Source organism: Leptonychotes weddellii, chromosome 7 (assembly GCF_054177405.1).
Source record: "Leptonychotes weddellii isolate Sample4059 chromosome 7, ASM5417740v2, whole genome shotgun sequence".
Taxonomy (NCBI): Eukaryota; Metazoa; Chordata; class Mammalia; order Carnivora; family Phocidae; genus Leptonychotes; species Leptonychotes weddellii.
Genome location: NC_138375.1, coordinates 31,279,620 through 31,304,156, shown reverse-complemented (window position 1 = coordinate 31,304,156; position 24,537 = coordinate 31,279,620). Strand labels below are relative to the sequence as shown.

General features: G+C 42.4%; 1 protein-coding gene across 2 annotated transcripts; it reads left to right on the top strand.

The window, feature by feature from the left end:
- Nucleotides 1-14: 14 nt before the first annotated feature.
- HMGCS1 (3-hydroxy-3-methylglutaryl-CoA synthase 1) lies at nucleotides 15-20,145 on the top strand. 2 transcript variants are annotated; one of them, XM_081826094.1, is made up of 11 exons: nucleotides 15-164; nucleotides 5,862-5,922; nucleotides 11,011-11,468; nucleotides 11,782-11,907; nucleotides 12,442-12,606; nucleotides 13,703-13,868; nucleotides 14,674-14,844; nucleotides 15,533-15,639; nucleotides 16,693-16,818; nucleotides 17,036-17,199; nucleotides 18,359-20,145. In XM_081826094.1, the coding sequence occupies exons 3-11, from the start codon at nucleotides 11,021-11,023 to the stop codon at nucleotides 18,446-18,448; spliced, it is 1,563 nt and encodes a 520-aa protein (XP_081682220.1). In that variant the 5' UTR covers nucleotides 15-164; nucleotides 5,862-5,922; nucleotides 11,011-11,020; the 3' UTR covers nucleotides 18,449-20,145. The 2 variants fall into 2 exon arrangements, with proteins under 2 accessions (XP_081682220.1, XP_081682221.1); XM_081826095.1 differs by lacking the exon at nucleotides 5,862-5,922 and having other exon boundaries at nucleotides 17-164.
- Nucleotides 20,146-24,537: the final 4,392 nt, after the last annotated feature.

Below are 24,537 nucleotides of genomic sequence, written 5' to 3'. Positions count from 1 at the left end.
GCCGCGATTGGCTGCTGGAACCCCTGTCCAGCCTCCCACTGACTCCCGGCCGTGCCGGAGTCGGGTGGGTCGGCAGCTATAAAGCTGGTGGCGGAGGGGAGGCGCCGCGTATTGGCCTTTCGTGGCTCACTCACTTTCCACGGCCACCGCCCGGTCACATTTGGGTGAGTGCCCCACGAGGGGGAGAGCTGGGCTGCCGCGGCGCCGGGCTGGGTGAAGGCCGGGCGGAGGCGGTGTCCTTGACTAGGCCCGAAGGAGCTGCAGCTCCGTCCGGGTGGGGCGGACGCATGGACCCGGCCCGAGAGGATGGGGGCGCCGCGAACAGGGCCGTGCGGGGCCTCCCCTGCCAGGGGCCTGGGGCCGACTGCGGCGGGTTTGACGAGGGGCTGGGGAGTCGCGGCGGGGAGAAGGCGAAAGGGCGTTGAGGGCTAGGGTTCAAATGACATAGTCAGCCAGGGGCTGGAGGTGCCAGGGACGTGGCTGTGATCTCTTTGAGGGGATTGGGGCTGGGGAGGCGCATCAGGAGGGGATGAGGAAGGAGCTGGGCTGCCTGGGCGTTCCCAGAACTTTGGGTTAAGGGTGGACGCCGAGGGATGGGGAAGATCACGCCTAAATAGATGGAGGCTTGTAGGTTGGCAGGGGGTGTGTCCCTTTGCAGCCACATCTAGAGAGTTGCTGGGAGGAAGGGAAGTGGGCAAGCATAACTTTTCTTCCCCAGCTCAGGTACAAGAAAGCATCAAAACCGTGATTTAAACTGGCTGAATACTTGGGCTGTTGAATGCTTCAGTCGGCTTGCTTCATATCTCACAAATTCCTGCCTCCCACCTTCCCGCCTCCATATATTTTATGCCCATATTAAGGAAAAAATGGGTTTCCTTGGTGTTCTGAAATCCCGTACCCCTCCCTCCTGCTAAGAGCTTCAGGGCCAGCCTGACCTGATATGATGTAATGGGCAGGCACCCAGAGGGCCTTCACACAGTGGGGTTTGGGGTTAAGCCAAGTATAAGGTGTCTTTGAAAAACGTGTGTCCTTCTTTGACCAGTGGTAGAGAAAAGGATTACTCTGATCTACTCTGAAGGAGGGATTTGGACAACAGGTAATGAGGTTGTCTCTGCTTGTCATGTTTGCCCTGTGGCCTTGGCCTTAGGCCATCCCAGGCTTCTTTGACTGCGCACCTCTGCCGCAGCTCCTTTCAGCTGCTGATGTTCTTGTCAGCCTGCTGCAGTAGGATGATGTCCTCTGGCTGCTGCTGAGTACCATTTGCTCCATCACACTGATGAACTGTGAAAAACAATGGCAAGATAAAGGACGAAATTAAGACAAATGGAAGTGTTCATATAGTTAACAGGTTTTTCCTTCCGGGATGGAGTTTGGACTTCCATTGTGCAGATTCTGTTAGAGAGCAGACTGAAAGTCCTTAACATGGATCTGTCCAAATGGTTCTTTGTATCTTGAGACCTCTAAGCAGTTTGTGTTCTTTATTTGAGCAAAACTTTGTTTTTTAAAATTTCAGTTATATTTGTAAGGGTAAGGAGGGCAGGGATAGCGTATTTTATGGGAGAAGAGAAAGACTTTATTTTCTTGGTGTTTAACCTTTGTAGGTCTCTTTCTCCTAAATTTGTAGGTTTGCCCTTTATTCAGTTCTAGTTTAATCAGTAACCCCAGTTCTTAGGAAGAGGTTTCCAATGGGGAGAAATTATGGGATATTTTGTTTGGGACCATAGAAGGCCATGTCATCTGCTGGCTATTTCTGAGCCTTGCTTTTGATTTTGTTTTCTTCTTACAGATTCCTCCAGAGTGCTTTTACGTCTTTCTCTTAACTGCGCGATGGACTTTAAGATATATTTTTTAAGATTTTATTTATTTCAGAGAGAGAGAGAGAGAGAGCACAAGTGGGGTGAGGGGCAGAGGGAGAAGCAGGCTCTCTGCTGAGCAGGGAGCCCGATGCCGGGCTCGATCCAGGGACTCTGGGGTCATGACCTGAGCCGGAGGCAGACGCTCAACCGACTGAGCCACCCAGGCGCCCCAGACTTTAAGATTTGTTGATTGAGATTTCAGATAGCTATTTCCTCAGTGCCCTAGAATTATTTAAAACCATAAAGCAGTGGAACTGAATGAGGGGAGATACAGTTGAGGTTCTGGTTTGAGGAATTTGATGGGCTATGTATCAGAATCTATAGTTTCATGTGGAAAAGAACAGAGGCTTATAATTTTATGTTGGGTTACTAACAAACCAAATATCATAGAAGGGTGTGATTTTTATTTTTAAGATTTATTTATTTATTTTAGAGAGAGAGTGGGGGGTGGGCAGAAGGAGAGGGAGCGAGAATCTCAAGCAGACTCCTCTGCCGAGCATGGGGCCCTCAGTGGGGCTTGATCTCACAACGCTGAGATCATGACCTGAGCAGAAACCAAGAGTCAGACACTTAACCAGCTGAGCCACCCAGGCATCCTGTGTGATATTTTATGTCTCTCAAGATGGTGGTACAGATTCAGAAGGTTAAAAAACATGTTACCCAACCTAATGAGAGGATAGTAGGACTCAACTCAAATCTGTTCTTTCTGAGACTTCTTGATATGTGGTGATGCTCACTTGCTGTCTGTCAGCTGAGTGTAGTTAGAGCAGTAGAGGAGAAGCTAATTTTTCAGTCTTCATCTTTGCAAGTCTTGTGATTGGGGATGTGTGCCTATGGGAATGATGGTAAGAACAGCAAATGTTGTCTTACTCCATTTGGATCCCTTACATTTTTCGGTAGAAAGCCAATTTGCTTAAACACTTTCTGGGCACTGTTCGGTGCAGCAGCTTATTTAAAAAGTGATAGCAAAAAGAACTTACTAATGAGGGCTGCTACAAGTACTCGAATCTAAAAGATTTGTCTTCTGTGATAACTCCAAATTCGGCCCCTCAAAAAAAATGGCAGTTGAATGCCCGTTACTCCAAGATCTCAAAGGGTTCAAAAGAATCAAAATACAGCCCCTCTCCCAGCAGGAGTCTAGGAATCAAGTGTGGCTAGGAAGACTGCCCATAACTAGTTTTCGTCGAGAGTAGACTATGAGGACTTTGTGTGAATGTCTTATACCTGCTGTAGAAGTGCGGGGCCCTGATTAGAAACTTGAGGAAACCTTCTTGGAAGAGGTAGCTTAGAACAGGCCCTTGAAGTAGGAGTCGAATTTATAAGCAGCCCGGGAACTCTGGGGAGAGCCAGGAATGTCTGTTTTTTACTGAGAGAAATAGACCGGAGTGTACGGGCATGGGCAAAGCCTTACCAGTAGTTGTGCTTGCTTGTTCCTAAGGAGGAAAGGTTGCCAGCTTTTTCTCATTAAAAAGGATGTCCCGGATTTCTCTCTTGTTAGAGTGAAAAAGATCAGCGGGCAACTGCTTCTGGTTTACCATGTACCTAAAGGTGTGCTGGATGCACTTCTCGGACTACTTGTTTGAATCAAGGCTGAGGAGGGATCCAGAAGAAGGAATTCAGAACTCTGGGTCAACCCCAGGAGAAAGCATCATTGCCTGAACCTGGCTGGTTGGGCCCAGCAGTCTCCGCATTCTTCAGTGTTTATCTTTGCCAAACCAGGAATCCCATACTGTGGCTCCGGAGGCTCCAGAGGCTCTGGAGGCTCCGGACATGCTTTGTAGTTACCTGCCCAGCCGCTTGCGCTTCCTTACCTGCTTCCTGCCCTGGCCCGCTGCCCTGCATCCGGTGCTCTGAAAAGACCTTCTGTTAGAAAGAAGCAGATGCCCTGGGGGAGACTGTGACAGTGCTGTTTCAGTCAGGGTAGAGAACCCTCCCAGCAGTTGCAGAAGAGGAGGGAAAGCCTCACTGCTTTCTAATGGACTGTTTCCGAGAGTGGCATTTACCGCCTCCATTTCCATCCCTGGTCTCCAGGCCTCTCTTTCTCCTGAGAGCTTAAGTATGCAGCAGTCTTCTGTGAATCTTCTTTTCTTCGGTTTCTTTCTTCTTTGCTCTAATGTCCTCCTCTCTCTCTCTCCTCCTCTTGCCCCTCCTCTCTTCCCCATCCTATCTATACCCTCCTCCCCTTGTTCCCCCTCCCCTCCTCTTCTCTTGGCCCGGCTCTCTCCACCTAAACTCTCCCCAGTTGAAATGATCAAAATTGAAAGAGGGAATATTGGCAGTTTGGGAGAAATTTCCTTGATGAAAATAGCGTCAAACGCATATGCATACATGGTTTCAAGAAGAAATATTACTAAGTTATTTAGTCTCACCATGGAGGGGGAATCCTGTTTTCCCCTCACCAGTGAGAGCCAGTCTCTGTGGTCTACTTAATTTGCAAGTTACAAAAGCGTAATTCGAGATAATAAAGAACAAAATAAAGGTTATTTTCTCAAAATATATGTATAATTCTGTAATCCAAGAGGTTTCTTGGAAGGTAGAAGTCTTTATCTTTTCCTACAAAACTCAGGGTTTATTTATTTGGGGGGCAGGGTAAACTTAATGAAGTAAAAGGAACTAAATCTGTAAAGAGCTCTTAAATGATCTAATCTTGTAAAAGAAAGCTTACTAAATTATTTACTAAAAGTAATTCAGAGTACTGAATGTAGTCTCTGGTTAATCAGGCAAGGGCAGAAGCTAAATTTGCCAGCAGTTAAGTAGAGAGCAAAGGTAATTGTGTTTTCATAAAGCATAGAAACTGTTGTCTCAAGTAACAATCCTTCAGAACAGATGGACTGAAGAAAATGCTCCAATGTCACCTTCCCTTTTTATTTCCACATAATTTAAATGATGCGAAAGCTTAATGCTCTTTTTTTTTTTTTTAAAGATTTTATTAATTTGACAGAGACACAGCGAGAGAGGGAACACAAGCAGGGGGAGTGGGAGAGGGAGAAGCAGGCTTCCTGCCAAGCAGGGAGCCCAATGCGGGGCTCGATGCCAGGACTCTGGGATCATGACCTGAGCCGAAGGCAGACGCTTAACGACTGAGCCACCCAAGAGCCCCGCTTAATGCTCTTTTATCTTGATATCACATGCTTATCTTTTTAATACAAGCACTGTAGGGAAAATCACTTTTAAAAGGTTGGGGAGGGTGGAGGTGGACATGTTGAAAAGTAGGAGCATAAGATTTAAATAAATGAAGGTAATTAGGTCTTGCTACAGAGATATGTGTTTTGTTGAAAAATACTAAGAACTAGGATAATGATGTATTGGTACTTTATATTACAAAGTGTAATTCACATATTTTGTCTTCTCAACCATTTGGGAGGGCAGTTTAACTCCATTTTATAGATGAGAAAACTGAAGCTCATAGCGGCACACATTGCTAAAGCCACAAACTCCTAAGGGTAGAGCAAACTTTTTTTTTTTTTTAAGATTTTATTTATTTGAGAGAAAGAGAGCATGAGTGGGGGCAAGGGGGCAGAGGGAGAAGCAGACTCCCCGCTGAGGACCCCGGGGATCATGGCCTGAGCTGAAGGAAGGCAGACACTTCACGGACTGAGCCACCCAGGCGCCGCTAGAGCAAACTCTTGAATGTGGGAGTCTCATTACTCCAGAGCTTGCTATTTATTTATATTCCTTTCCTTTAATTCTTAATAATTCAAATTTAGTAAAGACAACTAATAACTCCCCTGGCATCACCGTTGGTTTCAAGCCTGAATCAGTGATATGAACCTTGCATGTCAGTTCATTACCAGGACTGAACCTATCACTCTAAACACTCATGAACTAGGGGGGAAAAGTTTTATAAGCTTTAAGTACCATTTTTCTAAGCAAAATAAAATTCTGTTCTATGCAATGTAATGGGAAAAAGAAATGTTTATTTTAACTTATTTTGAATTGGAGTCATTATTTGAATTTGTGCGGTGATTTATGACTTTAAAAGAAGTTCTTATTTGAAATTCCTAGTGCCTGAAGGAGGAAACAGAGTGACAGACCTGGAGACTGCAGTTCTTTATTCCTCACACAGGTATGGCATCCTGTCATGCTGCTAAAGAAAGCCTTCCTCTCTAATGGAAGAGGGAAATTTAATTTTATCCCAGGGCAAATAACCACTTGTGTGCCCTACACATTCTTAAAACCCATTACAGAGTTATGTTTCTTTAAATATTAGTTAATGCCTTGGTGCTTTGGGAAACTGTCCAGTGTTGTGATTATTAGACTCATGTTTGAAATCTAGAAACTAATTTTTTAACCTTTTTAAATATAAAATTTTAAAAGAAGATTTACACATTTTATTATAAATACAGAGTCCCCATTATCCTTAGATTTTTTTTTTTTATTGTGGATACAATGCTCTGAAAAATAGTGAAGTACCTTTTTAATCAGCAAAAAGTTACACAGGTAATTTTTTAAACTGTCAGATTTTTAAACTATATTCTATTTAGAAATTTTTTGTGATATTTAGTGAATTGACTAGAATACCCCATTGTGTATGGAGTTAACACCATAATGTGAACATCTCAGATCTTCAGCTGGCCTTTTTCTTACTGAATCTGGTCTACTTCAGAGAGCATTTGAGAGGACAGCATAAGAGCATACACTTAATAGGATGGTTAAAAGTAGAGATTACAGATCACAAACTATATCAAACTTTTTGTTGTTTGAAATGCCATGGAAACAATTACTTCCCTGTATTAATTTTCCATTCTTTTCCTACTTAATCTTACTCCTCCTTAATTTCAGCCAAAAGCTGACTATTTCAAATTGGACAGCTTTTTATCAGGAATATAATGAGAACATCTTGGGCATCAAAACCCCTCCGAGAATGAGCAATATTGACTGAATTAGATAATGTAAAAATTTTTTCCACACTAAGATCAGAGTCATGATTCATTTTCAGCTTGATGTACGTGGGTTAGTTAAGCTACGTTTTTTCCCCCAAATGAAATAAGGCACTTATTTAACCTCTCCGAGGTTTAAGCGTAACAGAGTTATGCCTTATTTCTTAAGTACAATAATATAAGAACTGATCAGAGCTAGTCAGATTATGGTAAATATGGATTAATTCTGGAATCAAAGCCTTGCATTGCGGCTTTTAATAAACTGGTTTATATGTTCAGGAAGATTGTATATACTTGTCCATTTTATTTCCAAAAGCATTGCAAGCTGCTGGGCAAGGCAGAGAAAATCACACTGTCCTCAGTGTGTTTAGAGCAGTTTGAAGAATGGAAAGAGTCCAAAGTGATAACCTTGTGGGAAAGGCTGGGAAGGTGCCTAATCCTCCTGCTTCTGGTTTGGCGACTTAGAGGGTAGCGCATAGGAGGGGTTCCTCTTATAAGGACATGGACTGGTCTTTGGTTTTGAACACTAGTTGTAGAGCTCTTTTCTATGGATTATGCAGAGGACTTAATCTTGTTTTACTATAAAATTAGAATCTGCCTGGTGACATTTTAGTTCCTTTGTCTTTATTTCAACCCCGGTGTAGCACAGTTTAGATTATCATAAGCAGATAGGTTTTTGTGGAAGACGGGAAAGGGTAGAACAGAGTGAAGAGGTGGTCCTCCGTTCGCTTAGCTGTTATGACAGCGAGGCTGTGAAGTCATTAAACGGCTGAGGCTAAAAATCTTCCTCCTTCTCCTGGCTTCTAATCAATCACAATTTCTGCCAGTTTTTTGCTTGCATAGTTTTTGAAGCTGTTCCTTCTTCACCCCTCATGTAGTAATTGCTCTAGGACATGACCTGTCTTATCTGGATTGCGCTCTCTGCCCCCTCACCCAAATCCGTTCTCCATGCAGCACCGGTGGCTTTGCAGAACGGTGACTCTCAAGCTTTTTTGGCTCTGACCCTCAGTAAGAAATATACTTTATATTGCAGCCTAGGATATGCCTGAATAATCGAAACCTTTTTCATGGAAGAATTCTTAAAGTTACTGTGTGCCGTGCAATTTGATGTTTTCTGTTCTTTTCTACTACGTTTTAAAAGGTGTTGTTCGCCATCCACTAAATTGATTCCGGAGTTGGAAAAACATTGACCCGCACACGAATAGGACCCTGTTACTCTTGTCTGAAACCCTTGATGGCTTCTTTTTGTCTTCATGATGACTTGGAAGCCCCCTGACAGCAGCATACCAGAGCCGTTATAACCCGACTCGGGTCTAGTTCTCTTGACCTACTGCTTGCCTGCTGTACTCACTGGGCCTCACATTTCACTTCAGGAAGTCAGTAAAACTTTTCATGGCTCTTTGTACTCTGCCTTTTTGTACGTTGTCCACCCTGTTGACAATCTCCTACTGCTGTTCGCTTCTGCAGAGCTTTACTGATAACTCCTTACTCATTCTGAAGACTCAAGGCAGCACCAAGAAGCCTCTCTTCCCACTCCTCCCCTTTACTCCAGGCTGGGTTAGGCGGTTCTCATAACATAATGTGACTGTCTCTGTTGTTTCGCTTGTTTATTATTAGGTGTTTGTATCCTACACATGGAGATGGTGACTATTTGAAAAGGGAAGGGTTATCTCCTGTGAAGCTTATCCCAAATGTTTGGCATGTAACATGTTGTCATTGTTTGAATAAATGAAAAAACATATAAATTCTTATATTTAGTAGGAAGATTCAGTGGTATCCCTTGGGACCTTTAACTTAGATTTTGTGATTATATTTCTAGGTGCTTATTTTTTTTTTTTTTTTTTTTAAAGATTTTATTTATTTATTCATGAGAGACAGAGAGAGAGAGAGAGGCAGAGGGAGAAGCAGGCTCCCAAGGAGCAGGGAGCCCGATGTGGGACTCGATCCCAGGACCCTGGGATCATGACCTGAGCCGAAGGCAGACGCTTAACCATCTGAGCCACCCAGGCGCCCTCTAGGTGCTTATTTTTTAGGTTTTAATATACCTACAACTTTTTAAAAAATATTTTATTTATTTGTCAGACAGAGAGGGCGAGAGCACAAGCAGGGGGAGTGGCAGGCAGAGGGAGAAGCAGGCTCCCCGCTGAGCAGAGAGCCCGATACGGGACTCGATCCCAGGACCCTGGGATCATGACCTGAGCTGAAGGTAGACGCCTAACCGACTGAGCCACCCAGGCATCCCAATACACTTATAACTTGATGACCTATGGGCTAAGGGTAGATTACATGATTTAAGAATAACCTCTGTGCTTTAGATGTTCTCTCAAGATTTCAATAATTAACAACTCACCAAGGCAGTAGTCTGTAATTTCAATATACCTAATACTATCCCAGAGTTTGCACAAATGACATAAATATAGGATTTGAGTTTTCATTTTTAGGAGTCAAAGTAGTAGTTGGTAAATGCTAAAGAACGTTGGTGAACCAGTAGGACCCAGGTAACTCTCATAAGCCAAGACCTTTAGGTGAATTGAAGACGTGAAATTTTGTCATGGAGGGTGCACCTTCCAATTAATGTGATGCCTAAAAAGGAAATTGAGTTGTAGAAGTTTAAATGGGGAAACAGATTCTTTCTCTAAAACTAATAGGCTGTGCCATTCTTCAAAACCTGACACCTAGGTATTTCGGACTCCTATGCTAGCTGGGTTCTGGGTAGACTGCCCATGGAAGTACTCAAGGGAGAGAGAAGATGGGAAGACGAGGCCGGCTTGTTTTTGTCAGTGGCGACAGCGGGAAGGGAAGGGGGAGGCGGGTCGAGGCTCGAGCTCCACAGCAGAGGTGCTCATCCTAGTAGCTCTGGCAGGTTCAATAGGAGTGTGAGCTCTTGGGATCTAAATAACCACCTTCCTCCTTGACTCCTCTGGCCCTGCCAACAAGTTTGTAACCAGTTCCCTGTATTAAATCCTCCCCTGTTTGAAATATCTAGAATGACTTCTCTTTTCCTGATGAATACAGTCTCTAAAGAAATTGAGGAGGCTCTGATAGGTTATGTGACTTGCCCATACGCACACAGCAATGCTCTTGAGTGGCACATTTATTTTACTGTTAGTAAATAAATCTAGATACTACTGAAAGTATTTACAGTGTGGCAGTAGTCTTTTTAAAAAAGAGAGGGGTGGTTTTAAGAAATGTTACCTAGATGCCACACAAATAATATGTGGATTACCAGTTTTCAAATGTGAATCAGAGTTTGGTTTTTTTCCCTGATTTAGAAGCTAAGTGATACCTTGTGGTTCTACGATCATTTATTGCCTATAGACTAGCTGTAGAAAGTATAGGATATTGGCATATGACCCTGTGATGAGTCCTAGAACTTACTTCTTAAAATTTTCATCATTTGGGTTGTGGGGGGCTTCTTTATAATAACAGGGGCTTGTAGAGATTTACTTGGTAGACTTCTGTAGTGTGGCTTTTCTACTTGCTGAAATTGTTTAGATCATTGAAGAATGCAATATATTTCTGATGAATAACTGACTGGCCAATTTGAACTTCCTTGGGTGGCCAGGAATAGATCAGGTACTTGAATTCTGATTTGTGGACCATATTACTAAATTGTCATTGTATTTTATCTTGTAGTTTTTTATAATAGAAGAATCTTATTTGAGTTTTCTTTACCTTTAATAATCCTGTCTTAAATCTAAAGAGACCTAGGTGGGGTTTTGTTTGTTTGTTTGTTTTAAAAGATTTTATTTTTAAGTACTCTCTCCACCCAATGTGGGCTTGAACTCAAAACCCTGAGATCGAGGGTCACATGTTCCACTGACTGAGCCAGTCAGGCGCCCCTGAAGAGGTCTAGTTTTTAAAAAGTGCAAATCTTTTTAACAGACAGTAATTTTAAATAGTAGTATTCCATTCATACTGTAATTGCTGCTTTCACATATTAAAATTGCCCCTAATATAGTCAGTGGTATTGTGATAGCATTATATGGTGACAGATGGTAGCTACACTTAAACCGTGAGCATAGCATAATGCATGGAGTTGTCAAATAAAATATGTTGTACACCTTTTGAAACTAATGTAACATTGTGTGTCAACTGTACTTCGATTAAGAAAAATAGTAATAAAATAAAATCACCCTAAATAAAATATACTAAACTTAGAAACTAAATTAACGTTTCAGGCTGTAGTTGAACTTTTAATGTTGATTTCTCAAGTTTGACAATCTGGAATTTATAACCTAAAACGGTGTTTTCTTCTGTTTTTCTTTCTAAAGCTCTTTCACCATGCCTGGGTCACTTCCTTTGAATGCAGAAGCCTGCTGGCCAAAAGATGTGGGAATTGTTGCCCTTGAGATCTATTTTCCTTCTCAATATGTTGATCAAGCAGAGTTGGAAAAATACGATGGTGTAGACGCTGGAAAGTATACTATTGGCTTGGGCCAGGCCAAGATGGGCTTCTGCACAGATAGAGAAGATATCAACTCTCTTTGCCTGACTGTGGTTCAGAATCTGATGGAGAGACATAGCCTTTCGTATGATTGCATTGGGCGTTTAGAAGTTGGAACAGAGACAATCATCGACAAATCAAAGTCCGTGAAGACTAATTTGATGCAGCTCTTTGAGGAGTCTGGGAACACAGACATAGAAGGCATAGACACAACGAATGCATGCTATGGAGGCACAGCGGCTGTCTTCAATGCTGTTAATTGGATTGAGTCCAGTTCTTGGGATGGTATGTTACATGTTACTCCAAGGAAACTCTCCAGGATACATACATAGGCCCAAATGACCTTTCAGTGAATGCCCCATGCAGACTTACCAGTTAGGCTTGTTTGAGTATGGTCAGAAATGTAGCTCTTTCAACTTAACCTGAATTATAAACTGGTTATCTTTATCACATAGGACAAAATTATAAAAATTTAGAATTTTTTTTGCTTTGCCAAAGATGGGAAAGCATATTCTAGGAAAATAGAAGACTTCAGTGTATATGTATGATACTTCTAGTGGTGATCGCCTTCTTGTGTATTAACAAAAATCTTTTTCAGGACGGTATGCGCTGGTAGTTGCGGGAGATATTGCTGTATATGCCACAGGAAATGCTAGACCTACCGGTGGAGTGGGAGCCGTTGCTCTGCTGATTGGGCCAAATGCTCCTTTAATTTTTGACCGAGGTGAGTGTCTGGGAGAGCATTTCTTTTTTTTACTAGCAACGTATGCTGAGAAAGTTGAAAATACAAACAGAAGCTAGTACTTACTGAGTGTTCATTAAATGCAGGCACTACCTGCTCAGTGGTTTGTATGTGCTCTAGCGTGTTTGGTCTTTATAGCAATTTTATGAGGTAAGTCATGTCATTCTCATCTTACAGAGCAGTAAAATGGGTTTGAGTAATAAAGAGTAACTTGCCCACAGTCACTCATCAGCGACAAGTTTAATTTGTTTTCAGTTCAGTAGAGTAATTGTGATCTCCCAGTTAGAGATAGGAAACTTGCATAAAATGTTGTGTATCAAAGGAGTCTTAGGCCTGTCCTGGATACTGTTAGGTTTCATTTCAATTACATGTCGGTTTCACCTTGTGATTTCCATGCTGCAAGTGGCAAGAGTTGACCAGAGAGTTTAGGAAAGTCCCTAGATAATGCAATCAGCTGACTAACATACAGTCATCAAGGAGCAGAAATAATGTCATCTTCCTTTTTCGTTCTAATAGGACTTCGTGGGACACATATGCAACACGCCTATGACTTCTACAAGCCTGATATGCTTTCGGAGTACCCTATAGTAGATGGGAAACTCTCCATACAGTGCTACCTCAGTGCGCTAGACCGCTGCTATTCCGTCTACCGCAAGAAGATCCGTGCCCAGTGGCAGAAGGGTGGGTTTCATCCACGTGCCTTGGTTTGGGTATCTGTTGAGGGGGCAGTGTGGTGTGCTGAGTGTCTTTAGTGAGATGATGCTTTGTGGGCATCCTTCATTAGTGTCCTTGAACTATTTCTTCCTCACCCACCAGATTGCATTTCCCCACAGATTCGGGGAATGTGTAATTTAGGGGTACAAGGAAGCTTTGGAAATGAGGTATATCTATGCAAAAACGCTTATTTAGACTTACCCCAGTTAAAAAAAAAAATCAAAACTAGGGTAAAAGAAAGTAACTTGAATCATTTTCATCTTCGAGGGAGGTACTTTTACAAGGCTTTAGTTTGCAGCTGTGATAAATAAATTACTGAAGTGACCCCTTTCGTCCCACAGGTTGTTTGCATTTGACCTGTGAATTCATACTTGCTTTTCCAGTATCCTCATTAATCTCTGTCTTTAACCCTGAAAAAGTTCTTAAGATACTCAAAAGGACAGCATTTGAATTAGTGCCATTAAAACACACAGTATCATACAAATTAGGCTTTTTCCGTAGACCAACTTTGCTTTATAGAGGTTGTAAGAGAGGGTTAAAAAAAGTAGTGAATAACGTAATAAGATTCACAGTGGCCCTGGAGAAGAAGCATTCTTGCAGTGTGTAAAATGTCATACTGTTTGCCAGTATTGAACAGGACAGTGATTTTCTAACGTTATTAGGCCCCACAATGAGAAGGACACTCTACCTTGTCTGTGCGTGCTCAACTCACTCAAAAATATCATGAAATCACTTAGCATGCCACAACTTAATGCAGTTTGCTATCTTCTACCCTATTCTATTTCATTTAAAAGAATATCCTAAGGTTAAAAAAAAAAAAAAAACTGGCCCCAACCCACTAACTGAATTACAGACTCTTAAGACTCTGAAGTTTGAAAACAGTGATATTCTATCCCTGGACGTCTTTTTGATACGCATTTTAAGCCCTAGAGATATTTCATTATACAGTATATTTTTGGTTGCTGTTTAAAGATAGAAGAACATCCTAGCTTTGTTCTAAAATCAGACTTCAAAAGTTAGTGTTTTAAATGAATTTCATAATTTCTTTGGTTTTCTCTTTCAGAGGGAAATGATAAAGATTTTACCTTGAATGATTTTGGTTTCATGATCTTCCACTCGCCCTACTGTAAGCTGGTTCAGAAATCTCTAGCTCGGATGTTGCTGAATGACTTCCTTAACGACCAGAACAGAGATAAAAATAGTATCTATAGTGGCCTGGAAGCCTTTGGGTAAGAGAAGTTTATTAGGATTTTTTTTTCTTCTGTGTGTGAATATTTTATCCATCTGTTAAACTGTTCTTTTTATAGATATGAATACTTTAAAAGAATCTTAAACGTCTTCAAGTCTAAGCCATTTATGTCATCAGTGAAGAAACAGTCCCAGAGAGGTGGAAGCATATCTCCATGAATTCTTTAGTCATTTCTACTCATATTTTCGGATTTCGTCCTTTTCGATTTGTTCCCGTTGTCACCATGATAGTAGAGCCCCATGAGTGCCTGGCTGTATTTCCTACGACAGCCTCTGAAATCTCTCCTGCCTCTCTAGCCCCTGTGCCCCATCCCTTCCTGCAGCCGCCAAACTGAAGTCGGCTTTCCTGCTTCTTCCGCATTTCCCCACTTGTAAGGCTCCCTAACGCGCCATGCCTGTTAGACTCATTCTGTCCCTTCTACATCTAGTAAAATTCTACTCAACTTTTTAAGACTCGGCTCCTGCAATATCCTGACTTTTGTAACGAAATAGACATTATGATGGATTTGAAATAGTAGTGTATTCTGTTTGCTGACAACAGAGCTTTTGTGAGTTTATTGACCCATGAGAATGCAGTTGTCTTAACTTGATAAAAAGCTTTGACAAAAAGGACCATGTGTGTGCAACTGTTACATCTTCCCTGATAATCGGCATATTGCTACTTGGCTTTTAATAAATAGGCAAACCGAATCGTACACGCAGATTAGAATATTAGTTACATCGGCTAGTATAATAAAAATGTAGTCTTTGAACATTGTAAGATGGCCTTTTTTCTAAATCTTTCAGGGATGTTAAATTGGAAGATACCTACTTTGATAGAGATGTGGAAAAAGCATTTATGAAGGCTAGTTCTGAACTCTTTAATCAGAAAACAAAGGCATCTTTGCTTGTGTCAAATCAGAATGGAAATATGTACACATCGTCTGTGTACGGCTCCCTCGCTTCTGTTCTAGCACAGTAAGTACCTAGTTCCTCTGCCTCCTCTCATCGGGGGCTGTTAGGTTTTGAACGCCAAAGCTGGTGGCAGGCATGTTGGTGGCAGGTCACGGGGTGACATTTTATTTCCAGGTTCTCTAGCCTGCTGTCCATTGACTTAAAGGATGAGTGGGACGAGGCTACAGTTACCCCTGAGTACTTGAGTTCATGCTGGCTTTCCTGGCTGCTCTTTTCATGGTCGTCTTCTTCTTGACCTGCAGTTGAGCTGTAAATCCCTAGTTGACAAAGTAACTTATTTTATGGCGTAGTAACTTTCATAAGCCCCATCATTCCCAAAGAGACAGAAACTCTTGTTTTCAATCTCCTTATTGTAAAGCTTCAGGTCAGCTTCCTAAGGCTACAGGTTGAATTTTTACTCCCAACTTCTGTCTTCCCACACATTATAGTTTTGGATCAGTGAGACTTTTTATTGTTCTTTATTTTTATTTACTTATTTGTACAGATTTTATTTATTTATCTGAGAGAGAGAGCGTGCGTGCGTGCACACAAGCTGGGGGAGGGGCAGGCTCCCCGTGGAGCAGGGAGCCCCATGCGGGGCCCGATCCCGCGACCCCGGGACCATGACCTGAGCCGAAGGCAGACGCCTAACGACTGAGCTCCCAGGCACCCGTCGGTGAGACTGTTTCGTAGCTCTTCTTCCCCTACACAGGCACTCGCCTCTGCAGCTGGCAGGAAAGAGGATTGGCGTGTTCTCTTATGGTTCTGGTTTGGCTGCCACCCTGTACTCCCTTAAAGTCACGCAAGACGCCACACCAGGTAAATGCCGACTCTTCCAGCCGGAACGTGTTGGAAACACTCCATGCTGAGTGCTAAGGCTGACTCAGCGGCCTTCTCAGGGGAGCACTGGATTCCGTCCCGTAGAGCGTTACATCTGTGTCTTCATCACTTCTTTCAACACAGCCAGATTTTTACTCTGTACTCTAAGCATCTGCCTTAACCGGGTAAATGGCAGGATTTTGTCCGAGTCAGAATCTCTTCTTTCCTTTTTTCCAAGTCAGAAAAATATATATAATGAGCTTAAAAAATCTTTTGATGGCATTATGTTTGACTTTCCCTTCTTCAGCAAGTAACTTTAATTTTTACCTTTTATCTCATTCGTAAAGCATTTATAACCAGGGGGATGATGCAGGCAGGGAAAGGGAATGTGTCTGTCTAATGCAGGCAGCTGTGGAGTCTGATCATATGAGTGAGTAATACCAAATCTTTCCTTGTTGGTTTGGTTTTATACAAGATATCTAATTTTTATAGATTTACGGTCCTGACTTATATTCCTGAGCAGGAAGGAGCAAAAACATGGAGAAAAACTGATGGAACACTTGGCATTACATGAAAACTGTGTCATGGATTGACCGTAGACAAGTTATTTATAGTTTCAAATCCCATCTATTTCCTAATTAGTCTACTGGCTGACACTGAACAAATAAATGTCTAGTCAGAGATCATAGGAAGCTGTGCCAAACAGATACCATTTTTTCTTTCGACTAAATAGTATCTGGTAGTTCTATAAGAAATTACAAGTTGTCCTTCCATTTGGCAGCATCCGGTTCAGGTTTTGGGGTATGCTACTTTTGTCTTTTTCTCTTTTTTTCTTTTAGAGAGAGTGTGAGGGGGTGTGGGGAGGGGGACAGAGAGAGAGGGGGAGAGAGAATCCTAAGCAGGATCCACACCCAGTGCAGAGCCCGATGTGGGGCTCAGTCTCACGAACCCTGAGATCATGACCTGAGCCTGAGTCAAGAGTCAGACACTTAACTGACTGAGCCACCTGGTGCCCCTACTTTTGTCTTTTAATATTGGGATTTACCCTTTTAGGGTCTGCTCTTGATAAAATAACAGCAAGTTTATGTGATCTTAAATCAAGACTTGACTCAAGAACTTGTGTGGCACCAGCTGTCTTTGCTGAAAACATGAAGCTCAGAGAGGACACTCATCACTTGGGTAAAAATATTAAATTTTGTTTAAATATATAGGTATACACCCAAAGCCTATTGGAGGGTGCTAATAACCTGAAACATGTTATATATATAAGATAAGGGTATCTAGGCTTTATTCAGTACTAATCTGATGTCAGTGAAAATTGTGGGGAAATAGGTAACTTCTTACGGGTGACTTGTATATCATAACTGATTTTTCATGTTCTCTGCCTTTCCTTTAGTCAACTATATTCCCCAGAGTTCAGTTGATTCGCTCTTCGAAGGAACATGGTACCTAGTCAGAGTGGATGAGAAGCACAGGAGGACCTATGCCCGGCGCCCCTCTCCCAGTGACGGCACTCTGGGGGAAGGAGTAGGACTTGTCCATTCAAGTACAGCCACTGAGGTAGGTAAAGCGCGTCGTGTTTGCTCTTGGCCTCTGACAGGGTAAGAAATTTCCATCCCCAGATCTCAGGGCTTAGGGGACCTGAGACTGAGCCACTTAAAGGAATGTCTATAAAGCAGAGTCCTTCAGAGCAAGGGATCTGGCACTGGATTCCCGCTGTGCCATTTTCTTAGTCTAATTTCTTAAATTACTAGCATTTTTAAAACTTTTTTAAAAAAATTTTTTATTTATTTAATTGCCAGAGAGAGACACAGCGAGAGAGGGAACACAGGCAGGGGGAGTGGGAGAGGGAAAAGCAAGCTTCCCGCCGAGCAGGGAGCCCGATGCGGGGCTCGATCCCAGGACCCCAGGATCACAACCCGAGCCGAAGGCAGACGCTTAACGACTGAGCCACCCAGGCGCCCCAGATGACTAGCATTTTTAAAATGTGCAGTAAATACTAGGTTCTGTTAATATTACCAACATTTAAAGGAAGACTGGTGTAGAGAGAAGGCCCGTCATGCCTGGGTGAGGGCAGAATTTGGAGGCTCTCATCTCTTCTCAGGCCATTGTCAAATCTGTCTACAGATTGTCAAGAAGTAACACTAATAGCAATAATTTGAATTCCTGTTATATGCTAGGAACTTTATTTACATTTTCTAATTTAATCCTTACAAAATCCATCTTGAGGTAAATGATACTATCCCCATTTTAGAGACAAAGCTGCAAGGAATTAAATGGCTTGCCAAGGATCATGGCCACAATTCAACCTGAAAACTTTATAACCCCGAAGTTGTTTATTTTATCTGCTCAGCACAGATTTGATGAATGCATAGTCTTGCTTCTTGCTATTACACCAATTAGTCAGCTAGGCAGGCCACCAGAGTCAGAGCTGGGGATGCGAGAGTAACAAGGAGAATACCGCGTACGGTGGCTCTCTGTGGCCTTCTCTCCCTTGCTCTGTATTTGTATAATAACTTCATTAGAAAGTAAAGAGTAGCTACTTAGTTCCTTTCACAAAAAGCTCTAGAGAATATACATTTAGCATAAACCTCTCCAAAATTGTCCTTTCTCAGTTTTTTGACTAGAACTTGGCGCCATGACTCTTTAAAAAGAAACAAAAAACCAACCAACAAAAAAAACTTCCAAGAGTCAACAACTTTGTTTCCTTTGATTTTAGCATATTCCAAGTCCTGCCAAGAAAGTGCCAAGACTCCCTGCCACGGCAGCAGAACCCGAAGCGGCTGTCATTAGTAATGGGGAGCATTGAGATACTTCCGTGCGGTGGAAGACTTCAGTGCGGGTTGGGTTGGGGGGTGTACGGGAACAGTTCTGGGAATGTGGGATGTCTGGGGACAGTTGTAAAGGATTACATGTTGCGTGACTTTTTATGTGACTGACACGGAGCCTGGAAAACTATCGTGTTCTTGGGAAAGTCTCTTTGCTCAATTTGCTAACGTGCTTCCTCTTGTGGTCTAGCCAATGCTTAATGTACGGGAATGTTTAAGGGCTCTGTAAACTTCATACCTCTCTGGCCATTTGTATGCATGAAGCTTAGTTTTTCAATGTGCTTTGATGAATCGTGTGCTTCAGGCGAAGAAAGCAGAGATACTAGTCTCCAATTTTAATTTTTTTAAACACGAAAGAATTTTGTACTTTGAACAAACAAGCTTACTGAACGTACCTGTGGTTTTTGAAAAAAAGTTTCTAGTTTAGGGAGCGTAGTCTTAAAATGTGATATGCACAAACCCTGTTTAAAAATGGCAAGACAAACATGCTCTTTTTCTATAATTTATAAATTCTGAAGAGGGAGAGAGTTGGGATGGTAGCACTGGTTCTGGAAGCTGGAATGTTGTTCCAACTCCAGGCCGGCAGTGGCGAGTTATTGCCGTGAGTTCTGTGAACGGAGAGATGCTAGCATTGAGCAGGCGTCTGGTACAGACAACGGGGCACGTCGGGAAGCTACGGACGTAGCTCTGGTTCACTCCGGAATCATTGGTTCAAGGTGGAGAGGTCAGTGGAGCGGTGTATGAGGAAGTTGGTGCAAGCCTTCTTTGCACCTTAGTTTGAAGAATAAATAAAACACTTTCCTGGCTGCCTTTTAAAATTTTAAAGCAAAGTGGAAGGATGGGGCGCAGGGCATTGTTAGGTTACCTCTGATGCTCCAGTGTTAGAAATTCAACTTAAAGACTGACAGCCTAAATTCATGGTGTAAGTATTCTTTTTCCTTTCTTTTCCCTTTTTTTCGGGGTATCTTTTCAATGAACATTAAAAAGTACAACCCAAGTTTTATATAGTATGACCAGCCAAAAAAAGTATTCCATTTCAAGGTCTGGAAGTAGGATTTATAAAGCATTTTTTTTTTTTTTCAGACTGTCACCTTAAAAAAAACAACAAAAACTATCACATGGGATGAATAAGCCGACTGGTTAGACAGTTTTGTAGATTTTCTTGGTGCTGATCTATGACATGAGCCTTATAGATTGTAAAATAGAGATAGTTGGAACTAATGTACAGAACTAAATTTTTTAAACTTTATTTGCTGTTAAATTCTGTGAAGTTTCAGTTATCTAAAACTTACACAAATATGAACTGTAATGTTTCAGACTGCAAGGTAATATGTAATGTAGTGTTTGTAAAATACTCTTGTCTGATATTAACTAGTGGTATTGTGATTTGTACAGTCGTAATTTGTTAAAATGACTTCATTTTAACATCCACTGATGTAGATTAATAATGTAAGTTCACATTTAAAGATTAATGGGTAAATGGTGCATGTAATACTTTCACAAGTATTGGGAGTTTGGTATGTTTTGAAAAGGGTAATTTAACTTTTGGGTGTCAGGAAATGGGTTTTCTCAAAGTCCATTGCCGGCAATGGGCAAGCCTGGTAATATTGGCACAGCATTAACTGTACACCTTATTAACAGTGAGGTGAATAACTTTGAATAAAGTTTTAGAGAAATATTTCAGATATTTGCATATTCTTTTCCCCTCCTGAACTAACAGTTTAGGCAAGAAATCAGCTAATATGCTATTTTTAAATGTGGGTGTTTGTTTCATTTCTATTCATTCACTCACTAATTTATTCATTCACCTTTTGGGTAAGATTTTATTTATTTATTTGACAGAGAGAGCACAAGCAGGGGGAGCAGCAGGCAGAGGGAGAGGGAGAACCAGACTCCCTGCTGAGCAGGGAGCCTGACGTGGGGCTCGATCCCAGGACCCTGGGATCATGACCTGAGCTAAAGGCAGATGCTTAACCGACTGAGCCACCCAGATGCCTCTATTTATCATTTAACAGACATTTGAAAACCTGATATGAGCAAGATACTCTGAATTAAAGAGTTAAAAGATATATGGTCTTGGCTTCAAGGAGCTATTCATCTAGTATAGAAGAATTTGTACTGATAACTTATTATTCTTACACTTCAAACAAAGACATTAACTCCCAAATTGGGTAGTAAACATGTGTAAACTTTGCTGTAAGTATTTATGAAGATAATTACTATGTTTTCCTAAAAACCACCTAAGATTTAGGGTTGCCAAGTAAAGATTAAAAGCAAATTTAACAGCCCATATAGAATGGCCTACTATCAGCAAGAGCCTCTGACCTAAGAGCCACATGTTTTGTTTTAAGATTTATTTAGAGAGAGCATGAGCAGGGGAGAGGCAGAGGGAGAGGGAGACTCTCAAGCAGAATCCCCACTGAGCATGGAGCCTGACGTGGGGGCTTGATCCCATGACCCTGAGATCATGACCTGAGCCGAGATCAAGAGTTGGACACTCACCCAGCTGAACCATGCAGGCGCGCCTAAGAGCCACACGTTGCTGGTGCTTGCAGGGGTTTTATAGCGAGTTTTTGCAGTGGCAGTAACACTGGACTAGGTCACCTCTAAGAGCCTATCCACTCTCAGGATTGTATGAATTAGGAATTAACCCAGACTATTTTCTAGCCCTGTTCAGCTCATATCATCATGTCATGTGTAGACTCAACACTTAGTGATAATTTCTTTTATTTTCTGGGCCAGTCTATCCCTCTGGGTCATTTAGAAAATGGGCTAGTGTTCTTTCTCTAAGGTCACTTTTGCAACTTCTTCCATCCTAATTAATGTGCTTTAGGAGTTCTATCCTTCCCTCTGCTTGTTGGAATTTTGTGCTTTCTCTATTGGGCACTTAACTTTTGTTTTTAACCTTCTGGGTTTTTGTTTTTATGAGCACTAATGAGTAAGTTTAAGGTTAACAGGAGATAAAACTCAAACAGATGCAAACAGCTACTTTTGATCTTCCTGTGACTCAGTTGAAACACTTCCTTTTTTTTTTTTTAGATTTTTAAAAAATTTATTTATTTGACAGAGAGATAGCGAGAGCAGGAACATGAGCAGGGGGAGTGGGAGAGGGAGAAGCAGGCTTCCCAGCGAGCAGCAAGCCCAATGCGGGGCTCCATCCCAGGACCCTGGGACCATGACCTGAGCCGAAGGCAGACACTTAACGACTGAGCCACCCAGGCCTCCTAGTTGAAACACCTCATGACTGCTATTTGAAATGTCCTGAAAAAAACACTGAAGAGGTCAGTAGAGCAGGGAACGTAACAGGATCTTTAAATAATTTAGAGCTAGGTAATCTGGACATAAAAATGAACACTTTAAAATTTCTAGCAACTACCTTTTTTATTATGTTCAATTAGCCAACATACAGTACATCATCAACTGAATGGGAAGAAATCTAGCAACTACTTTTAATTAAACCTTGGGTTCCTCATTTTTTCCCTAATTGGTGGTCATAGTAAATAGTTGACCTGTGATTCCTCCCCACTGCCACAAAAAATTATTATAAAGGTAGTAATTTGGTGCTGAAGATTATGAATACCAATCCTCAGGAAGTTTATAGATCAGCAGGGCTCCAGCTTATAATAATAAAAAATACATTTTCATTTTAAATGTTTAGAAGTAAAAAGGAATTCATCTTTGTCCTATTTCATCATTGTGCAGGCATCTATAGTTAAAAAGGAATAGAAGTTTTGTTAGATGGGACACCTGGGTGACTCAGTCATTAAGCGTCTGCTTTCGGCTCAGGTCATGATCCCGGGGTCCTGGGATCGAGCCCCGCATTGGGCTCCCTGCTCAGCGGGAAGCCTGCTTCTCCCTCTCCCACTCCCTCTGCTTGTGTTCCTGTTCTCGCTGTCTCTCTCTGTCAAATAAATAAAATCTTTAAAAAAAAAAAAAGTTTTGTTAGACGAATTTTGCAAAAGCGTCCCTGTGCCTCCACGTCTTTCAGATCCTGTTAAACTAGCACCTCCAGCCCATCTTAGCAAAACTTTGTAGATCTTTGGGGCCTCATCTCAAGAGTTGCTTCCTCCTTGAAGGCTGACTGGACTGCCTTACTCTGCAGTATGCACATTTCATCCAATGTATCGAATTTCTTATTCAGGCTTGCAAACTCCTAGGGGATCTGTTCTCTGCCTACTTCAAGTCAGTACCACACTCACCGAGGCTCACAATGTTTTCATCTACCCTGTCTCCTCCATTCCTCAGATGTGCCAAGTTTATTTTTCCAGTCTTAGAGCCTTTGGTCTATATAGCCAAACCCTCGGGCCCTGAATCAGATGCTCTCTGCCCTGCCTTCAACTCCAGCCACAGGTGTGGTAACTGTTCCCATTCAGTCTTTGACCAGGATCTCAGAGAAGACCTAGCACCTTCCTTTGGATTCCTGCTACGTACCTTTCACTTTAGCCTCACTGTAATGTGGGATTCTCACAGAACTCACTTGGTACAATTTCATAGCTTGGAAGTACAGAGAAGTTCCCATGGAGCAACCCTTGACCCGTGGTGGACATCTGGCTGGTGGATAAATGTTTCCTCCTTTCATCCCTTGGGTAGACAGTTCTGAGCAGCATTCCAGAAGTTTCCTCTGAAGATCCTGTAGAATCAGCTACCAGTTGCCCATGGCCAGTTTGGCAGTGTATCCTTACGTTGGCTTTCCTCTTTTCTGTTTTTACTCCTGTGCATCTTCTGCATCCTGGGATCATTTCCCAAATAAGAGAGTTGCATGTAAGCTTTTGTCTCAGGCTTTTTTTTTTTTTTTTTGAGAATCCAGGCTAAGACAGTCAGTACCCAGACCAGCTCTATAATGCAGACCCTCGGGATAGGAGGTTGGAGCTGGTTTACTCACCCATCGTGGCAGTCACCCCCACTGCCATTTGTGGTAGGCAGAATGTAGTAGCCATAGGACTCCTCCCACCCCCACCCCCGAAGATGACTATCTCTGGAACTTGTGAATATGTTACCTTGTTTGGCAAAAGCAAATGTGATTAAGGTTAAGGATCTTGAGATGGGGAAATTATGCTAGATTGTCTGGATAGGCCCACCCTAATCATGTAGGTCCTTAAACGCTGAGACTTTTCTGGGCTGTGATCAGAGGGAGATGTGAGTATAGACAGACGGCCAGAGAGATGGAACATCGCCAGCTTTGCAGATGGGAGGGGGGACCACGAGCTGAGGAATGTGGGCAGCTTCTAGAAGCAGGACAAAGCAAGGAAATGGATTCTGCTCTATAGCCTCCAGAAAGGAACTCAGCCCTGATGCCACCTTGATGTTAGCCTGGCGAGACCTGTGACGGACTTCTTTCTACCTCAGAACTGTCAGATAGTAATCTGTGTTTAAGCAGCGACATTTGTAGTAATCTGTTAACAACAACAGAATACTGAGGGGCTGTTGGTAAGCAGATACTGACCGGCCCTGATGTGTGGGAGCAGCATGATTACCCCCCAGGCTCATGTCTTGGTGCGGGTGGATGAGTACTGACCAGATCTTACAGTACCTACGGCACTTGAACAGTAGGAGGCCCATGAGAAAGACTGTGCATTTGGCTAGTTTTTATTAATAGCTTGGGAAGCCTGGGGGAAAAAAATGCAGGCATAAGTCAGCCAACTCTCAACCTGAGGGCCACTGTGGAAGCTCGGGGGCCTCTGCGGCAGGGATTAAGGAGAGCCTGATCTCCCGCAGCAGAGGGAAAAGTACCTCAAAGAGGCCTGGGGTCTAATGGTAAGGTTGGCTGAGCTGCAGATGGGATAAAATGCTGTCTTGACAATTCTTTATCAAAGTCAGAGCCTTGTTAGGAAGAGATTGGGACACTGGGGCCTAAGTTAGTAACCCAAACATGTTGAAAACAGGTTCCCCTAACATGGGGCTGGCTGGAGTGGCTGTCCTTCCTCACCTGAGGACCTGCTGAGACCTCTGGTGAGGTGGATGCCTGCAAGATGGTGAATGACCTCCTTGAGATCCTCCTCCAGTGGTAAACCCAGAATCAGGTCAGGTCTCAACATGGTTTCAACACAGCCTGCGCAGAGAAATACACCGC

Excerpts from the sequence above, each read along its gene's own strand:
- HMGCS1 (XM_081826094.1), top strand. The coding sequence starts at position 11,021 with ATGCCTGGGTCACTTCCTTTGAATGCAGAAGCCTGCTGGCCAAAAGAT. Across the intron at positions 12,607-13,702 it reads CCGTGCCCAGTGGCAGAAGG|AGGGAAATGATAAAGATTTT; the intron begins GTGGGTTTCATC and ends TTTCTCTTTCAG. Across the intron at positions 16,819-17,035 it reads AGAGGACACTCATCACTTGG|TCAACTATATTCCCCAGAGT; the intron begins GTAAAAATATTA and ends CCTTTCCTTTAG.